The sequence below is a fragment of the Amblyomma maculatum genome, chromosome 8, assembly GCF_055883805.1.
Source record: "Amblyomma maculatum isolate TAMU_Amacu chromosome 8, ASM5588380v1, whole genome shotgun sequence".
NCBI lineage: Eukaryota > Metazoa > Arthropoda > Arachnida > Ixodida > Ixodidae > Amblyomma > Amblyomma maculatum.
Window position 1 is genome coordinate 60102324 of NC_139351.1, and position 17417 is coordinate 60119740.

At 43.3% G+C, this 17417-nt stretch overlaps 1 protein-coding gene across 1 annotated transcript; it reads right to left on the bottom strand.

Annotated features, from left to right (window-relative positions):
- Positions 1 to 681: 681 nt before the first annotated feature.
- Positions 682 to 13465, bottom strand: LOC146181251 (membrane metallo-endopeptidase-like 1). The gene is made up of 3 exons (XM_084575737.1): positions 13382 to 13465; positions 3618 to 3764; positions 682 to 1364 (listed from the first exon to the last, which is right to left on the bottom strand). Exons 1-3 carry the CDS (start codon positions 13463 to 13465, stop codon positions 1026 to 1028), a joined length of 570 nt encoding a protein of 189 aa, XP_084431863.1. The 3' UTR covers positions 682 to 1025.
- Positions 13466 to 17417: the final 3952 nt, after the last annotated feature.

Below are 17417 nucleotides of genomic sequence, written 5' to 3' on the forward strand. Positions count from 1 at the left end.
TCATGAAATTGGTCTAGGCATGCTTTCACAGTGAATTGAAACGTCATAGATATTCCAGAGACCGTGAAATAAAGGTTTTCCAGCCTATTTCAATGTATTAACCAAAGCAATGTCAAAATAGACGTTGGCGTAGGTGCAGGACATCTCGTGAAATATAAGTTAATACGAAATTACCTTAACTGAAAAAGACCGTAAAAAGATTTTTGTCTCTGTGCTGACTGTAGGAAGTGAATACCATTTGAATTTCTAAATTGAGAACACTACATTCAGTTGCTTTTATACTCATTAATCCGGGCTGTATTCATGAAAATACTTGGAATTAGTGCTGAAATTATTGCTTTGAAACAAATTTCTCTTTGCAGATTCTGAACAGTAATGACTGGTTTAACCATAGATTTTCAAGACTTCAACATTAAATTTCAGCGATACATTTCAGTGACAGACATTTCAGCCATAGCATTTTCTCGTGAACACCCTTTTACCAATGCGCCTGTTTTCGTTTTCTGTTGGCAATATTCGAGTGTGATTGCTTACCGTTATGCCGCGTGACGCTCTTTTCAGGCATGTGCAAATTAGGGCTAACCCATTAGCCCTTTTGCCTGGCCACGCACTCTTCCCACGCAGCACAAAGAGAATTTATTCTGTGCATACATACATGCAAAAACTCACATTACTCACAGACCAAAGCACTATAAAAAACGCTACAGGGTACTTATACATAACAAGTTCAAAAACATGATTCCCCAGAGAGGGGAAAACAACAGCAGTATATCAGATATTTTTCCTACGTTTATATACCACGTTATACCATCTCCTGAAACTGAAAGCCGCGTGCGTTAACATGCACTTTAGCATCGGTTTCAGAAATGGCTCACCCAATAGCGACATGTTCTTGTAGCGACTATGCATTAGATGCACCTGTTTTCAATAATGTGTTTGTCACCTGATAAAAGGATTTTTTTTCTGAAACAAAAGCAACCTGGGATAAAAACTGCCCCAAAAAGGTAAATCAATCTGCTGCAGTGTCACTGCCAGAAGGCGCATTTACTTGGTGGGTTCATGGACGCATTCTGCTGGCACTTAAACGCCGCCGAGAACTCTGGCATATTCATCAGGGGAACGATGCAGCGCGAGCGCGCAGGAGCATAGCGTTCAGATTGATCTACGATTTCACACAACTTTGTGCAGAAGCCGACGAAGAAAAGTTGCTCTGAGGTCAGGTTCAGGCCATGAAGGCTAGTACTGCGTGTAGCCGCAGGAAGTGACGTGAACGCTTCGTACGCAATCCTGGCCCCCACCATGTCAGCCAGACTCTCCGAATCCACCGTGTCATTTAGCAGGCTCTGGCGAGGGGCAGGTCCCAGCTGCAAGTAGCAATGGCACCACTGCGGTCACGTGTCGAAAAACTGATGTTTTATTGCACTGAGCTGAATGGTTCAATTTTTCGCATAAAAATACAGTCGAGGACAATGCCCTCGCTGGCCAATTTCTTTGTACCGCTGAAGACAGCCACGGTGTCACGAACTGCTGTCGTATTATGCAATGGGAATACACAATGTTGCAGATACTTTCCTCGTAGGGCAAATAATTATTGCTGGGTATAGATATATAGGAGCGACTATGGAGCATTTTTTTATGATCTACCAGAGGCATCTGATGGCACGTACGCCTAAAACAATTGGGCTTCTGTCAACTGCTCAATTTCTATTATTGTGCCGTCACTGGAATTATTTTGGCTGTCGACATAGTGTCCTAAAGTTGGCTGTATTTCTGCAGCCATGTAATAGAGGCGGCTCTTTTCTTCATTCAGTACCACGAGCTATTTCAGCGCTGAAGCACAAAGGTGTCGTTTGCGCAGACGCGTAACCGCGATGAGCCCACCTGTTACTAGGCAGCATCCGCAACGAGGATTGTACATTGTTGCCGCGCGCAATACGCCTGAATCAGCCGAATAAATATTCTCTGGATTTCCAACTGTCCTGTACTTTCGGCCCATCCATTCAGTTCTCGGAGAGTAACTTGTTCATTTCCCCTACCGCAAACTAGATAACATAGTGCTAATCTATTCTGCATGCTGAAAACGCCGAGCGAGAGGAAAGGAAAAGTGAAATATCCATAGCGGAGTAGTGCGAACAATCCTTTGAGGGGACAAGCATTATCAATTAGCATGGTGCGAATCGTGGTAGCTTAAAACGCACATCGCTAACAGCTCATCTGCCTGTGTAATCTGCTCGTTACCTGCACTGCTTTTTAGTTGACGGTGCAGCCGCTCACTTGCTTGAGTGCAACTTGCTGTAGTATATATTGTCCTTTTTTGGTGCTAGAAAGACATGCCTTGGTCTCGATGTGGTTGTATGAGGTCTCCCAGGGGCAAGAACAGCCTCGTAGAGTATAGGGGCTCCGTGGACGTATGTACATGGACGTTAAGGGCAGCCTTGCACAATGTATGAAGCGCAACCTCAGCTGATGTCAATGTTCCACTTGCGTCTCCCTTGTATGACCTCATTTGATGTGTTTTCATGGTTTGTATCTGAAAAAACCTTTCTTTCGCGATTTCTTTCGTGTCCTACATAAATTATCTCCGAAATGGCTCGGTCGGGCGCGATAATGATCTTTAATTTAATTCGTTTTGTAACGAAAGCTACACCTACACTGCGCTAGGTTTTCAAGCCGTAGGCATGGCACCGTTGCACCGTGTGTCGTATGCCGTATGCTCCACGGTGCGTCGCAGCGTTGCCTAGCGACTGCTAATTGGTATAGGCTGAGAGCTGGGCCAGGAGTTCGTGGTGTCAGTGTGGCACGGCCGCCGTATGCTTCGTTACGCGACGCGCCGTTCGATAATCGCGTGATGCGTGGAGGTGTATAATATACGGGTAGACTGCACAGACGCTGGCAGTAGGGGGACGGAGCAGGAGGCTATCAGAGCAGCCAAGTTACACCGTCCAAATGAAGCTTTGCGAAAACAGTGGTCTGAGGAGACAGAAGAACAGCACGCTGAGCGACTGGAAAAGCGGCGACGGCAATAGGCGGATAGGTAGGCCTGACTAGCTTCTGACAGGAGAGGAGGCATCAAGTGCCGATGTCCAGGCCGAAGCCGCTGCTGCACAGCGCAAGTCTCACTTTTTTACTGATCCTTGGAACGTCTTCGTTGGTGTAAATAAAGTTTAAGCCATTGCCTAACCTGTGTGCTCCACTATAAGCTGAAACTTAGTGTAGTCAGGAGCCGTAGCTTTCGCTACACCAGTAGGCTTAACCACGTAAACCATAGCTAAATTTTCTGAACAATCCTTTAAAGAAACCGTTAGTTTGCGCCTTACACCAGTAGACTTAACTGCAGTTAACCGACCACTATGTTTTGATAACTATTCCTGCTTGCACCTGCCAGTGACACATGCCGATTTCGAAATTATTTGTTGTAACTTGATCGCCACGTGCACGCATGGACGGAACGACGGGTGTATGATAAAATTGCGTCGAGTAAGAACGCAGCTTCAGCAGCGATACTGGTAAAGCTGAATAGCATCGCGGTAACTGGACTATGGGATTTATTCGAACGGGTTTCAGCCTCCCCTGATCGTGATGTTCGAGACGATAATCGATATTGGGCATTTACTTACAACGGCCTTATGGGAGGTCCGAAGGCAAAGAGTCTTATTCGTGTAGTGTTCTTTCACCTCCTTAGATAGCCAGATTTTCCTTTTCCCGTTTTCGTCGTAATCCATGCCTTCAACGTCAAATCCGTGCATTATCTCGTGGCCCACAATCTGTGAAAATCATATACATTTACTTCGGTCGGCATCAAAGTATGTTTCTGGACCAAACGCAGCAGAATGAACACCAAAATGTTATATGTTCCGGTTTTTTATATTTTCTTTAACAAAACGCACTTTGTATTAATAGCCTCCTTGCAATTTTCTCGTGATTTCAAGCCTTGAAAATTCTTCAGGCATTTGAACCACTGCAGCGCAGGTTCAAGCATTGGAGAGGCAGAATTCAACCTGCACTGCAGGTTGAATTCATATGCTGCCTCTCCAATGCTTGAACGTCGTCTACTGAAAGGGAAAAGCGGCACCGAAATCCACTTGAAATAACAAGTGATCGGGCTTGTGAATATAAGCATCCTTCGAAGTTTACGACCAGTTTCCCGTCAGGCGTGGAACAAAACTGCCTCAAATTATTATATAATATGAAAAAGAAGCCGCTCTTTTAGCGAAACAATGCAGTTTTTCAAGTATATTTGAGTTCGCTTGAAATCAAGTTCGACTTATTAACATCTAAATTTTCTAGCCAAACATCCTACAGATTACCGCTTACATACGCTAGTACGACTTTAGAACAGCTGAGACTTATGTGTGCTACGTGTTGGAAATAAACTTCGTAATAGAGTACGCGGATAGACGTTAGCGTTTAATATCCCAGAGCGCATCCGATCATGCGCTGCGGCGCTGTCGAAGGCCTGGAACCTTCCGATAATCTGGGATTCTTTCAAATGCAGTATAATTGCACAGCACAGGGGCGCACGGCTTTTCGCCTCCATAGAAAAGGCCCTCAGCCGTGGTGAATATTCAAGCAGTGTCTTTTCGCCTCATATTCACCGCATATAAGTGGTGTCGTTTATCCTGCGAATATCTTTCTTGATTTATACAAAGTGCAATCGAAAATTTTATCGATTTATATGTACTGCAATTCTGCAGACAGATATTATCAGGGTTGGTAATACATAAAAGAATAAATTCAAGGGAGGCGTGATAAACCTAAATAACGGCATGTTAAACACTTACAAAAAATGAATGAACGAATGAAGCCGTTATTTGAATGAAGGGATGGCTCTCGACTACTGTTTGGTGATTAGGCAGTTAGGAGGGATGGGAGTGTAGCTTCGTCTTCACTGCTTTTCAAGATGTTGCTCGTTGCTTGCCATGCTGCCGATCTGCGCGCTGTAAGTCAACCTCTCTCACAGAAGTGGGCTGCTGTCACTACCGTATTTAGCAGTGGAATGTTGTATTGCGTGCTTGATAGGATCTGATTTGCTAGGGTGGGCACGTCGTGTGGAATATGCGTAATTTTGTTTCTTCCCCGTGAAAACGAAGCACATTGCCATATAAGATGTTTTAGGTCGGCTGTACACTGTTTCTGATAGTTGGTGCATATGTTGTGTTTGAGCGTTTCGTGTCTGCCAAGAAACCACTTGTCAAGTATGTGTGTTGTGTAGGTTGCGTTTGCTATTACTTTATTGAGAAATATCTCTTGTGGTCGAGTGATCAATTTCGTGTTGTCAAACGTCGGCGTTCGTGTTAATTCATCGTTGATGTTGTTTCATAGTACGCCATCGCTCCGCCAGGTGAGCCTTTAGTGAGCATTGTGTGGTTACGATTTAAGAGTATCAGGTTAGGCATGGAGTTGGGATGTGGGGCGTTGTATCTGTCAGCAAGCCCACCTGCTTGCGTGGCGGCCGCTTGCGCGCTGCGTTTCCCCGGTCCGTGCCAGTATGTCCCGGTATCCATATAATTTGAATTTCTTTTCCAACTTCCCGCACTCGCTTCAGCCTTTTTCTGATGTCATTAGCCACTGCGTCGTCTGTTGTTAGTAGGGTCTGCTCTGTAATCGCTGCGTATAAGTCGGTTAAAATTCAATATACATTGAAATTATCTTTTGTGGCTGCAGCTATTGTAATGGTGTTTATGGCTCCACAAATGGCAAGCAATTAGGCATCTAAAATTGTTCCTCCAGGTAGGTGGTACGTGTGCTGTCAGCTGTTTTGGGGCGTTGGCACACACACCCATGGAACACTGACCCTTTCATTTCTAATTGTAGCGTCAGTGTAGATGTCTACTGTATTCAGCGGTCTTGGGAGGGCCGTTCTCTGTTCTAAAAGGGGCCTAGCGGCCACTTTTCGCCTACTAATAGATCGTTGTGGCCTTATTGCGATTACCGGCGCCTCCCACGGGGGTGCAGTGTCTATCCCCATAGGCCTCGGAGCAGTGTTGATTCGGTTGTTCCATGCCATGATCTGCTGTCCTTGGATCGTGTTTTCTAGTGGAGATCACAGTATTATTTTTGCTTTTTTTATAATGTCTTGCATGGGTGATAAGCTGACCAGCTTAGGCAGCTCTTACTTCCTCGTGTGCTTAGGAAGTGCAGTAATGGTGCGAAGAGTGGCCCTGTGTAGCTTTTCGATGTCTTTCAGGTCGCGATCAGAAAACTCATACACGGGTGCCCTGTACAGAATCCTGTCAACAGCAACCGCCCTAGACAGTATTTGGCATAATTTTTGCCGGGCTCCACCATACGTGTTTGAAATCCGGCGAATAATATGCAATACCGGAGTCCAGTTACGCTGCAATGTATGAATCCATTTACGAGGACGTGAGGATCCGTTTGCAGACGTGATGTGTTCTCTAATACGCAGTGTAATCTGTTTTTTTTTTGGCGTTCATGGAATCCTGCCGTCTATGTTTATGAGCCGTGTCTTTTCAGGCGACAGTTGTAGTCCTATTGCTTTTAAGATGTGAGTATAGTTAAAGATTTCTGCTTGCAGTTCGGTCTACATGACCTCTTCATTTGGATAATTCACTGCTGTCCATATGGTGACATCATGTGCGCAGATCGTGAAGCAGGTCGAAGTGTCTCTCTCGAGCGCTTCTGCTACACGGGTCATGGCCAGGTTAAATGGCAAAGGGCGAAGGATAGAGCCCTGGGGCATGCTGATATCCAAGTAATAGGTTCTCGGGCTCATCTCGAAGCTTTGCTATGAAGCCTAATAGGGTTTCTTTGAATGAAGCTGCATATCTAATTATATGCTTTTTGGCTGGGATATCTCTTTGCTAATTCCTAAGGATTACCTGTTGGTTTACATAGTCGAATGCGTTGACGATATCAACCGGGATAATGTAATCTGGTGTCCGCGAGACTTGCGGTTGATTACCCTCCGGAGCAGCCAAAGGCAATCATGCGTGCCCATATTTTACCGGAATCCTGCCTAAGCAGGCTGTAACCAAGGCTGTATGTATTCAATGTAATGCTGTATTCTTGTGACTATCGTTCGCTCAATCAGTTTGCAGATGATTGACGTGAGAGCTATCGGCTGTAGGTTCTCCGGTTTTGTGTAGTTTTTCCCTGATTTCGGTATGGGTAGATCAATGATAGCTTGAGTGCATCTGGTACCAGTCCGGAGTCTCACGAATTGTTAATATAGCTAAGAGCTGATATTGTGCTTCGTCGCTAAGGTTTTTGAGCTCCTGTCATGCTACTCCATCGTGTCATTGGGCCAATTTCGGTTTTCCGTGGGCTAGTACTGCTAATAGCTCGCCAAATGTTAATGCTTTTTCAAGATCCATCAGTGTGTTCTCAATCGTGATTGCCGGCGATGGTGGAGTGGGTATCTCAGAAGCATTCGGGAAGAAATTGTGGATCACCTTTTCCTCGAGGGAGCCTGGGCTATCACGCCGAAACAGCTCTGCCAGCTGTGGTGCGCTTTTCTTTTTCCTGAGCAGGCTTCGTAGAATTCCCCTCAGCTGTTTAATCCCGTGTTCGAGGGTCGAGCGTCGCACAAGTGCTGTGCCATGCATCTGTTTCGAGCAGTTGTCGGTACTCCTTGATGAGTCGATACTGGCGCTTCAGGCTCATAAGATCCAGGTGGGACATTTTTTATATCTGCATTGCTGTGCAAGGATGCTTAACGTCCGCCACAAGTTGGCAAGGTGTCTATCCATGTGTGTGGTAGTACCGTGCCATATTATTGCCTCGGGACCATGGCCGTGCTTCTGTAACCATGGCACCGAATTGCGCGAAGTCCATGAAATTTCCGCCAGTGGCTGTCCCAAACTTTTCTCATTCGATGAAAACCATTTGCCTTTTTTCTGGAATCTTTTTTCTCTTAAGGGTGATCAAAATTGGAAATGGTCACTTCCGTATGTTATCTGGTCGACTTCCCATTAGCTGATGAATCTTGGTGGGGCCAACATCAGATCGGGTGTCGTATCTTGTTGTCGGGCGTGTAGTCCTATGTGCGTTGGCATGAGTGGGGTGTTGCATGTGTATAAACCAGACATTTCTACGGTGTCGTGCAGCGTGCGTTACTCAGCTGTAGCGTAGCCTCAATTCGGGTGCTTATCACTGAAGTCTCCTCCCACCAGGATGGGGAGGCTTCGTGCCATGGCCAGGACCTTGGCGAGCCACTCGTACGAGTCGGTATTATGACTGCCAGTAAGGGGCCAATAACACACGGAGACTGCCACCATGAGCCGCTGCCCAGGAGGACATAGTTTAACTGCAATCACTTCTCTGAACTCATTACTTCGGTCAGGAATTTGCAATTCGGTTGCTGTACATTCGTTTCTGACAAGGACAGCAGCTTGATTCTGTGTATGTCGGTTTCGTCTGTTCTGATGAACTATGGTAGGCTGCTGAAATGTACGGTAACCCCTAATAGTGCTTGGCCCACTTGGTTTTTGCAAAAGGATGACCAGAGGTTTTCCATGTTCTGACTTGTTCTCTTAACATAGGTCCAGTCTGCGTGAAACTTCTGCAGTTTCATTGTAGACATATTGGGCTCACTCTTCTATGCGCTTCTGCAGGCTTACGTCGTTTTGGCTCACTGGTTTGGCGTTGGCCACTTTTGTGCAACTCTATAAAAAAGCTTCAATCTCAGTCTGTATCGCAGTTGTTATCGTTTTAATCTTATCCCGCAAGCTCTTTTCTAGACGCTGTGCCTCGTCTCGCTCTTGCTTTATGATGATCAGCATTTGCGCATACAACGAGTCTTGTGCAGTAAGTGCCTTCATCGCCTAATGAGTTTTTGTCCTTTGTCAGTGGCGTTTCGGTGTATTGGGGCTTCATAGAGATTGCAGTTATTTTACGATTGGACGATCATCCGGGCTGGGTCTTCGAATGCACGCGTCGCATCCGCCCAGTAATCGTGACTGAAGCACGTTGCCGCTGAGTTTGAGATGCATGAATGTCTTGTTCCGGTGATAGCCTTTCAAGAGCTGTATCCAGCATAAAAAGCGACAGGTACTACAAAACATGTCATAAAAAAACTCCTAAACACTATAGGTTGCACTGAAACACTTTCATCGATGCTGAAGAGCTCGATTGTTGGCGAGTAAATATTTCTCAGCGAGTGTTCTTGGGAAAACAAAAGTACGAGTAAGTGTTATATTCTTCGATATGAAGTTATCGTCAGATTATGCAGCTGTTTTGTGGCTTACCCCCATGAAAACGAAATTGGGTTGCTAACTTGAAACCAAGGTGTAATGTTCGTTATTTATCTAATAGAAAAATTTAAGACACGACACAAGATTTCAGCTCACAAATAACACTAAGCATTTTTTGAAATAAACATACAGATGCTTTTCAAATGGTGTTGTATGTGAGACAATGGCCCTTTTTCGCACCATACCAATTTATATAACGGCCCTTTTGCATATTATGAATTGTTGCGATGTTACTTTTCTTTATGGATCCCAACTTACGGCGGCATATTATAGTACTGATAGCACCATGGACTTGCATACACGTAGACGAGCGCTGGGAAATAAAAGTACGCAGACCCTCTGAAGAATAAAAGCTCTCTATTAGCATCACGTATTCCATAATGCACATGGTTATTCCAGTTAATATTACTTGTAATTCGAAAGCTTTAAATAGGTATATAATGGAACACCTACATGTTTTGGTTGTAGGATTACCGAAATTCCAAACCTTTTAGAAAGTTAGCGTCATATAGAGACTCATATTTTACAGATGTCTGCCATCGGGATGAGTTAATCATGTTTTACTTAAAGCTACATGGTCAACAGCACTTTTATTTTCAGAATAAAAGCTCATAGGCAAACAATTTTGTTGACCGGAATCTCTTCCACAATATCGTAAATAATAATAGATACTGTATATATACAATGCCCGCCAAAAAGTCCGCGTAGCAAATAATATATTCTAACAGATATGCCTTGCACAACATCGTCGTTATATTTAGAAAATATATAACTGACGCTATAAAAACATTTGCACTTTTCAGATAGACCTGCCAACCACTTCCTTTTCAGACCTTCAACACCTCTGTGTAATTCAGTGGTGCATATATAACCTACGAGTGTACGGTCACTGAGGGATCCATTCACTCTCATTTGGCAGATTATCGGCGGAAGCCTCAGCCTTGTCGCGGCCACTGCTGCTGATGTTCGCGTCTTAAATATACGCGTCGTGTTTTCCAGCAAGGATATTTTCGGCCCCTTTGTCGTCTAGCTATGCATCTGTGCATAAACCAGAGTCGGCTATAATAAGTAAGTATTGCGCTGCATTTTGTAATTTTAAAGCCTTGCTAATACATTACCAAGCCAGTTTACAAACGATTCCACGAAACAGTTTTTAGCAAGCAGTTCGATGCTTCAACAAATTACAAATGTCAAAGTAGATTGATGGAAACGGGATAAGGGTGTACCTTTTCAACATTTAGGCATTATATCGTAATACGGCATTGAAAACATCAAACGTTTTCATCTTACGAATATTCAGTGTGCTACAGGAGTACAAAATTATTCCTCATTGCCTCAGGGTTTAAAAAATGTGCTAAGCCGCTGGCATTTGGGTTCATGCCATTGCCACGATCACCATAAGTTCTGATTTAACAAAAGATGTGGAGCTAATAAGTTCCCTTGCACATGGTGCAATTGTTAACTGCTAGATACTGCACTATAGGGAATAATATTTGGAACACTTCATATTGGAATAAATATTGCTTCGAGACGCACAGATCTTATTTAAGCCTTTCTTGTGGCAAAGCAATTATTCACCCTTTTTCGCTCACTTGCTTCTTTCTGTCTTTAATTTTTCTTTTTTTTTTTTTTTTCTCTAAGTTGCACTGTATACTTTCTCATTTTCTCCCCTGTTGGTACTTTTTTACTTTTGACTGTTTTTGTAATGTTTCCTTATCACTATTTTCCTCTCTTGCTCTTCATTGTTTTCAAAGTTTTCAAAATAAAGCTGCCTGACATTAAAACTTTCAAATGTTTTTCATAATTTTTGTAATGTTTGATGCATTAGCCATTAAATAATAATATAAAATTTTAACATAAAAATGTATAAATTAAAATAAATCACAATAAAAAATCAAAGATTAAGCAATTGTGGGACATTCGATGCTCCTTAGAAGGAAGAAGCCAAAATTAGCTTAAATTGGGAAAAAGCTAATATTTTAAGCTAGATATGTGGAGCAATCTTTCGCACTCTCGTGCAAATTTTAAAAACTTCGAAACACCACCTATAAGGTAATTTTGAAAAAAAAAAATGTTGCTTGAATTTTAAATTCAATAATAATATAAAAGGCATTCATCATCATCACCAGCTTGACTATACCCACTGCAGGGCGAAGGCCTCTCCCATATTTCTCCACGTAACCCGGTTCTGTGCTAGCTGCATCCACTTGACCCCTGCGAACTTCTTAACCTCATCCGCCCACCTAACTTTCTGGTTTCTGCTACGCTTTCCTTCCCTTGGAATCCAGTTTGTTACCCTAAGCGACCATCGGTTATCCTCTCCTCGCAATACATGTCCTGCCCATGCCCATTTCTTCTTCTTAATTTCCACTAGAATGTCAGTAACTTGTGTTATTTCTCTGACCAACTCTGCACGCTTCCTATCTCTTAATGTTGCCCCTACCATTTTTCGTTCCATAGCCCTCTGGGTTGCCCTCAACTTAAGTAGAACTCTCTTGGTTAGCCTGCACGTTTCAGCACCATAGGTGAGTACAGGTAAGATGCAACTGTTGTATACGTTCCTCTTGAGCGATACCGGTAAGCTGCTAGTCACAATCTGCGAGTGCTTGCCAAATGCGCTCCATCCCAATCTTATTCTTCTTGTTATTTCCTTTTCATGGTCCGGATCTTCGGTTACTACCTGTCCTAAGTAAACACACTCATCTACTACTTCCAGTACTTCGCTACCTAATGTAAACTAGATAAGTTTAGATGAAATGCATTGCTTTAACCTTATTTTAATATATATTGTAAGCTTCACTACCATACAGAGTTGTGCGCATATTTATTTGCCATCGCTCTCACGTGACTGTTCTACAGCAGAATTTCAAATCCATTTTTAATGTTTCAACTGAAGTCAAGAGCGGACTCAAGCATCAAAATTTGCATTTTGATGTCAACATAGATGCGACATGATGCCGTGTTGGCAGTGCCATCCGGAAGTGTCGGAGTGAATGGAATAGAAATGTGCATTTTTGAAAAAATGAAATAGCCTTTAAGGTTATCGTTTCCGAATGACCCTACTGCGCAAGACGCCGTGGTCAAACTACATCATATACCGTGGTAAAGGGGCGAAATGAAGCGCTGATACAAACGGTGTCACTTGTAGCGTCAGCGAAATCTTCCTATACTAGGTCTCACGTTTAGGTGCTGTGCGGAAATTCCGACAGCGTTATAACCCAGTCGAAAAAAAACTACAGAACTGTGTAAAAATACGACAAAATATCCTGTAGTTCTGTTGTAACCATCAAATTTTTCAGTAGTTCTGTATTACTTTTCTGTAGTTCTGTAGTTTTTATGTAGTATATTTCTGTTGTCGGTTGTTCTGTAGCACTTTTCTGTTGTAACTACAGAAATTTCTGATGTGACTACAGAATCTTCTGTTGTCACAACAGGTTTCCCGTCAAAAACCGCGCAGAAATTCTGTCGTACAACAGAAAATTTTCTGTAGTTTTTTCCGACCGGGAATATTATTGCGAAAAGGAAGACATGAATGGACGATAAAATGTGGGCTTTTTATAATCGCATCTTTCTCTTTTTGACATGGTCTTCTGTCTGTGTGTGTTTCTACTTACATTGAGAACAATGCAGCCGCTTCTTTCCGAAGGAAAATACAAATACCTCAGCAAGCCCTCTGGGGATAATATGTCAACACAAATTTCCGTAGATCGTGCCTTGTAGGTTATGAAGATAATGCGAGCTCTTGCAGAGTAAGCATTAGCAAAGAGATAGGATGTAGCGGGACCAGCTTAGGCAGCATCGTGTAAGAGAGCATTCCAGTGGCTGTTTCGCAAAACCGACTATGCCTAAGTCAGATGTCGGTTGATGCTATATTGTTTGGGTTATCATTAAGATGACCTTTGTGTTATGGCGTAATATCGGGAATATTCAGAATACAGTGTTTGCTACAGGTACACTATTGCTAATGTTAATCACAAGGGCGGTATAAAACGGGCAACAAAGGTAACCAAAAGAGCAGAGTATCATACAAATTATGACAAAATCAATTCTAGATCTGCATACATAATTCTAGCTACTAAAATGCTAGGTACATGTTGCTAGCATTAAACATAATATCAGCTATGTGATCAGCATCGCAAACTGGCCATAGGCTTCAGCGCGCTTACCGGTCCAAGGCTGCCGTAGTTGAAAGCAGCGGGGCCCTCTCCGAAGAAAAAGGGCGGCTGTATGGTGGAAGTTGGAATAATCATTGTATTCAAAAGACGTACGTAATACGCATTGACAGTGGTTTCATTGTAGAAAGTGTTCATTCGTCCCGATAAGATTTGAGAAGCAATGAACTCAACCACCTTGATGAACGTATTAAAGAATCTGTCCGTTGGAATGTCTTGTAGAGATTCTGTGGCGACATAAAAAAGTCCATGTGAGCTTCACGTGTATAAACGCCCAATTGAAAATGCGTTATTTTTTTAAAAAAAAGGAGGCAGAAAACGAGATGAAAAAGTAACACAAAGCACTGAACTACCGATTCTTAGCTAAAAACCTTGGATGCAGGGTTAAGCGCTGTTTGTTGTTGTAAGCGTTTCTTTTAGTATACCAACTGGTAAATGTGGCCATTCATCTAGATCACACTTTCTTTTATGCCTTGCCGTGACAGGCGAAAACAAAAAGAGCGGATGCAATTCACAGTTGTAATTTGGGCCGCCTAGTGCTCATCATGCAGAGATTCTGTTATTTCGTAGCTTAGTAGCCTGTGGGTTGGCCCACGAATGGAAGGGAAATTTTTTTGATCGATTTACTGCAGGACCTACGTATACTTCAACTTTTTGAAGCGAAAAGCTTCACTACGCTAGTCAGCTCTGGGTCTCGCGTGTGCTCCATCGTTATAAAAAGCCAGAGGTGCGCATGCGCAAACCCCGCAAGCGCACCCGCCGCTGCCGCCACAACCGCCGCAGCGACTCCACCGGTTGACCTTTAGCCGTTGCCGCGCGCTTATCTTATGTGATGTACGGCTGTAATCAGCGTTTCATCACGATGATAAGCCATGGAATATTTATAAGCGGCAACCGTGAACAACAAGGTAAGCCACAACTACGCTAAGGAACCACAAGCTACGCCATGGCATCGCCGAAACTTTTCGCTTCTGATATCCAAGCTTAGCCAAGCTAAGCCACCACCAATTTTTTTGCCTTTGTGGGTAGCGAAAATCTCGACGTGCATGTGCTGCAGAAATGACACAAAGGAAGCTAGAATAATCACATGCACATTAAATGATAACTATATACCATTACAATGTATTTGAAGCTATTTATGTCATTACACTGCGTTTAGTGTAATTCTTTTATGACTGCGTTTGGGCTTCCGCGCTCATTCGTGCACAAAACACACAAACAAACAAACAATCATCGAGTAAGACAGCTTTAAAAGATTTCCGTCAATGTGTGCAGTTGTAACGATAGAGACGCACTAAAGACATAGAGACGTACATTAGTTGATCCTACTACGTGCCATAGCTCCTGATTATTGGAATTATTGTAGAATGGTCAATGTGTTTAATTATCACAAAACCTTTAATGCTACTGCATCAATACAGCTTGTTCAGCAGGTTTCAAAGATATGGTCAACTGCTGTTCGCTAGAAATTTTGCTTAACTGTCCTTCGTTCAGCTTGTCTTTGTTGCTGTGGCACGAGAGCATCCACTAAGCTACATATGGAACACGAGCATTTCTGCTCGTAAGGGACATGAGTACGAAGAACGTATTACATGTAGGCAATAGCGTATTAGGCTCGTTCTTCCGAAAATTCGATCGCCATTCCACAAACTTTAGTACGGTATAAAAACTTGTCGGTAAAATCTCTTGACGAAGGTACAAGGCGCCCATCAAAATTTCATCAAGACCTGAAACGTCGTTCAGAAGAGGGATGACACCTCAGAATCTTAAGTTTGAATGAAACTTTGTCAGTCTACATCTCTTTCTCCATGCAGAAGAAGCCTAGAGGACAACAGGCTGCTATTGCGTCATACCCTTAGAGCGAAGCTTAAATCTCACTTACGTTTTAATAGAAAGCGAATTTGGACCAAACGTGGCTTCACCAGAGCCCGTCAGCAGAGTGTGCTGCAGTGTGTGGTTTGGTATTGTGTTTGATGTTTAACATCCCAATGTGACCCAGACTATACGACACGCTGTAGTGGAGGGTTCTCGAATTTACTTTCGAACTGCTTGGTATCTTTAACGTTCATTGACATAGCGCAGCACACGGGCGCATAGCTTTTCGCCTCCATAAAGGAGCGGCTCCTGCTGCTGCTGGTTAGCCATCCCGCATTCTTGGAAACAGCTGGTTAACAATTGCAGCACTGCAGCAGGGAGGACTGCGTGGACTGCCAACATTTCACTACTTGGGTGAATATTATAACTCACGTATATTAGTATCCAATGTAATGAGACTATTGAAAACTCAATGGAGGTCTACAATTGGATGGGACAGGCACGATAATTGGCCAGCTAGACCCATACATTTCACCTTGCCAGACTTGGAATAATTGTGACGTCTAATCTTAGTCGTGTTTGGGTATTTCTGCGGTGACCTTGAAACTTGAATAGGCCACACCGAAAATTTAGACACCTAAATTTGACTGACATTTTCACAAACATTGATGCGTAACCTCATTCAAGTATGGACAATTCAGTGCCGGCCTCTAAATTGGGATGCGTAACCATAGCATGGCCCCCTGGAACTGCAAGGTTTCATGATGGGAGAATATGTCCAAAATTGACGTTCAGCATATTTCGAGCATGACCAATTCAGCAGTAACCTCGAAGTCGGGATTTACCACCCCCAACATATGGCCCCTGGAAATTCAACATCCGCAGAATTTGACCTAAATCGACGCGTAACAAATTTGGGTATAGTAAAATAGTCACTTCCAAACTAATCTGGATAACTGCGCGGGACCCTCTTGGACAGCCGAATTTTAACATTATCCGATTCTTACCAAACCTGATTTATGACCTCAATTTGTTATGCTCAACATATTAATGACTTGTTGACGTGTGTTCTCGAGGTTTATAGGAGTGGCGTCAGATGGAAGTAAGGTTCCTTGTCAATAAGAACATAGCTGGTTATATAGAGAAATTCTATAGGATTATTGAGAGGGAGGAAATCATCGTAATTAGGTATAATAAGCGGTATACACTCAAGGCTGCACAGACCTACGCGCCGACATGTCATAAAACTCTGTCAGTCGAACAGTGCTACGAAGTTGTAGAATTGGGAAAGTAAAGATGCAGTATACTGAACTAATGGGCGGTACAATGCCAAGGTACGAAAAAAGCAGGCTTGAGACTACGCAGCGGGTAACTATGGCATTGGTTTAAGGAAAAACAGGGGGGAACTACTACTTGGGTTAGCAGATGGAATAACTTAAGACTCCCGAGTATCTTCTTCAGCAAACCGAAGTACCACAAGGGGGCATGGAAAAGAATTGGAAAGGTGCGGTGCAGTGACTTTAGCATGGCAATGTCTCGAATTAGTCTATATTAGAAGAGGCAACGAAACAGATTGGGGAGGAATAAGTCCATCAACGAATTAGCAGTGAGGGAGAAGGTAAAATATTTCAGCATCTGGGCTACAGAATTGACATTCAGTTTTATCCGAGCCTGTAGGTCTTTGTGTAGATGCGATGATTAATTATTTCAGAGATATTATTACTGAAAGTGCGATAGAAGTAGGCGTACGGTAGTAAGAGAGGGTACCTGTAAACAATCTGTTGAGACAAACTATTTCACTAAGAAGCACCAACGTGTGAAAGCTTCCAACCCAACAGACAGGATAGAACGGGCAGAGATGTCAAAGCTAATTATTAAGCATAAAGTGGCCGACATCAAGAAGTATACCATTGGGACAATTTCAGTTCAGTTCAGTTCAGTCATTCAGTCGTGTCCGAATCTTCGTGACCCTATGGACCATGTCACGCCACGCTTTCCGGTCTCTCACTAACTTCCTAACATCACATAACTTCATCTGCAGTGCCTCGAGGATGTCATCTAACCACCGCGTTCGCTGCCTACCCCTTCTCCGGCGACCCTCAACCTTTCCCAACATCAAATCTTTCTCCAGTGACTCCTCTCTTCTCATCAGATGACCAAAGTAGCTGAGCTTTAACAATTGAATTTTACCCTCCAATGAGCAGTCAGGGTATAT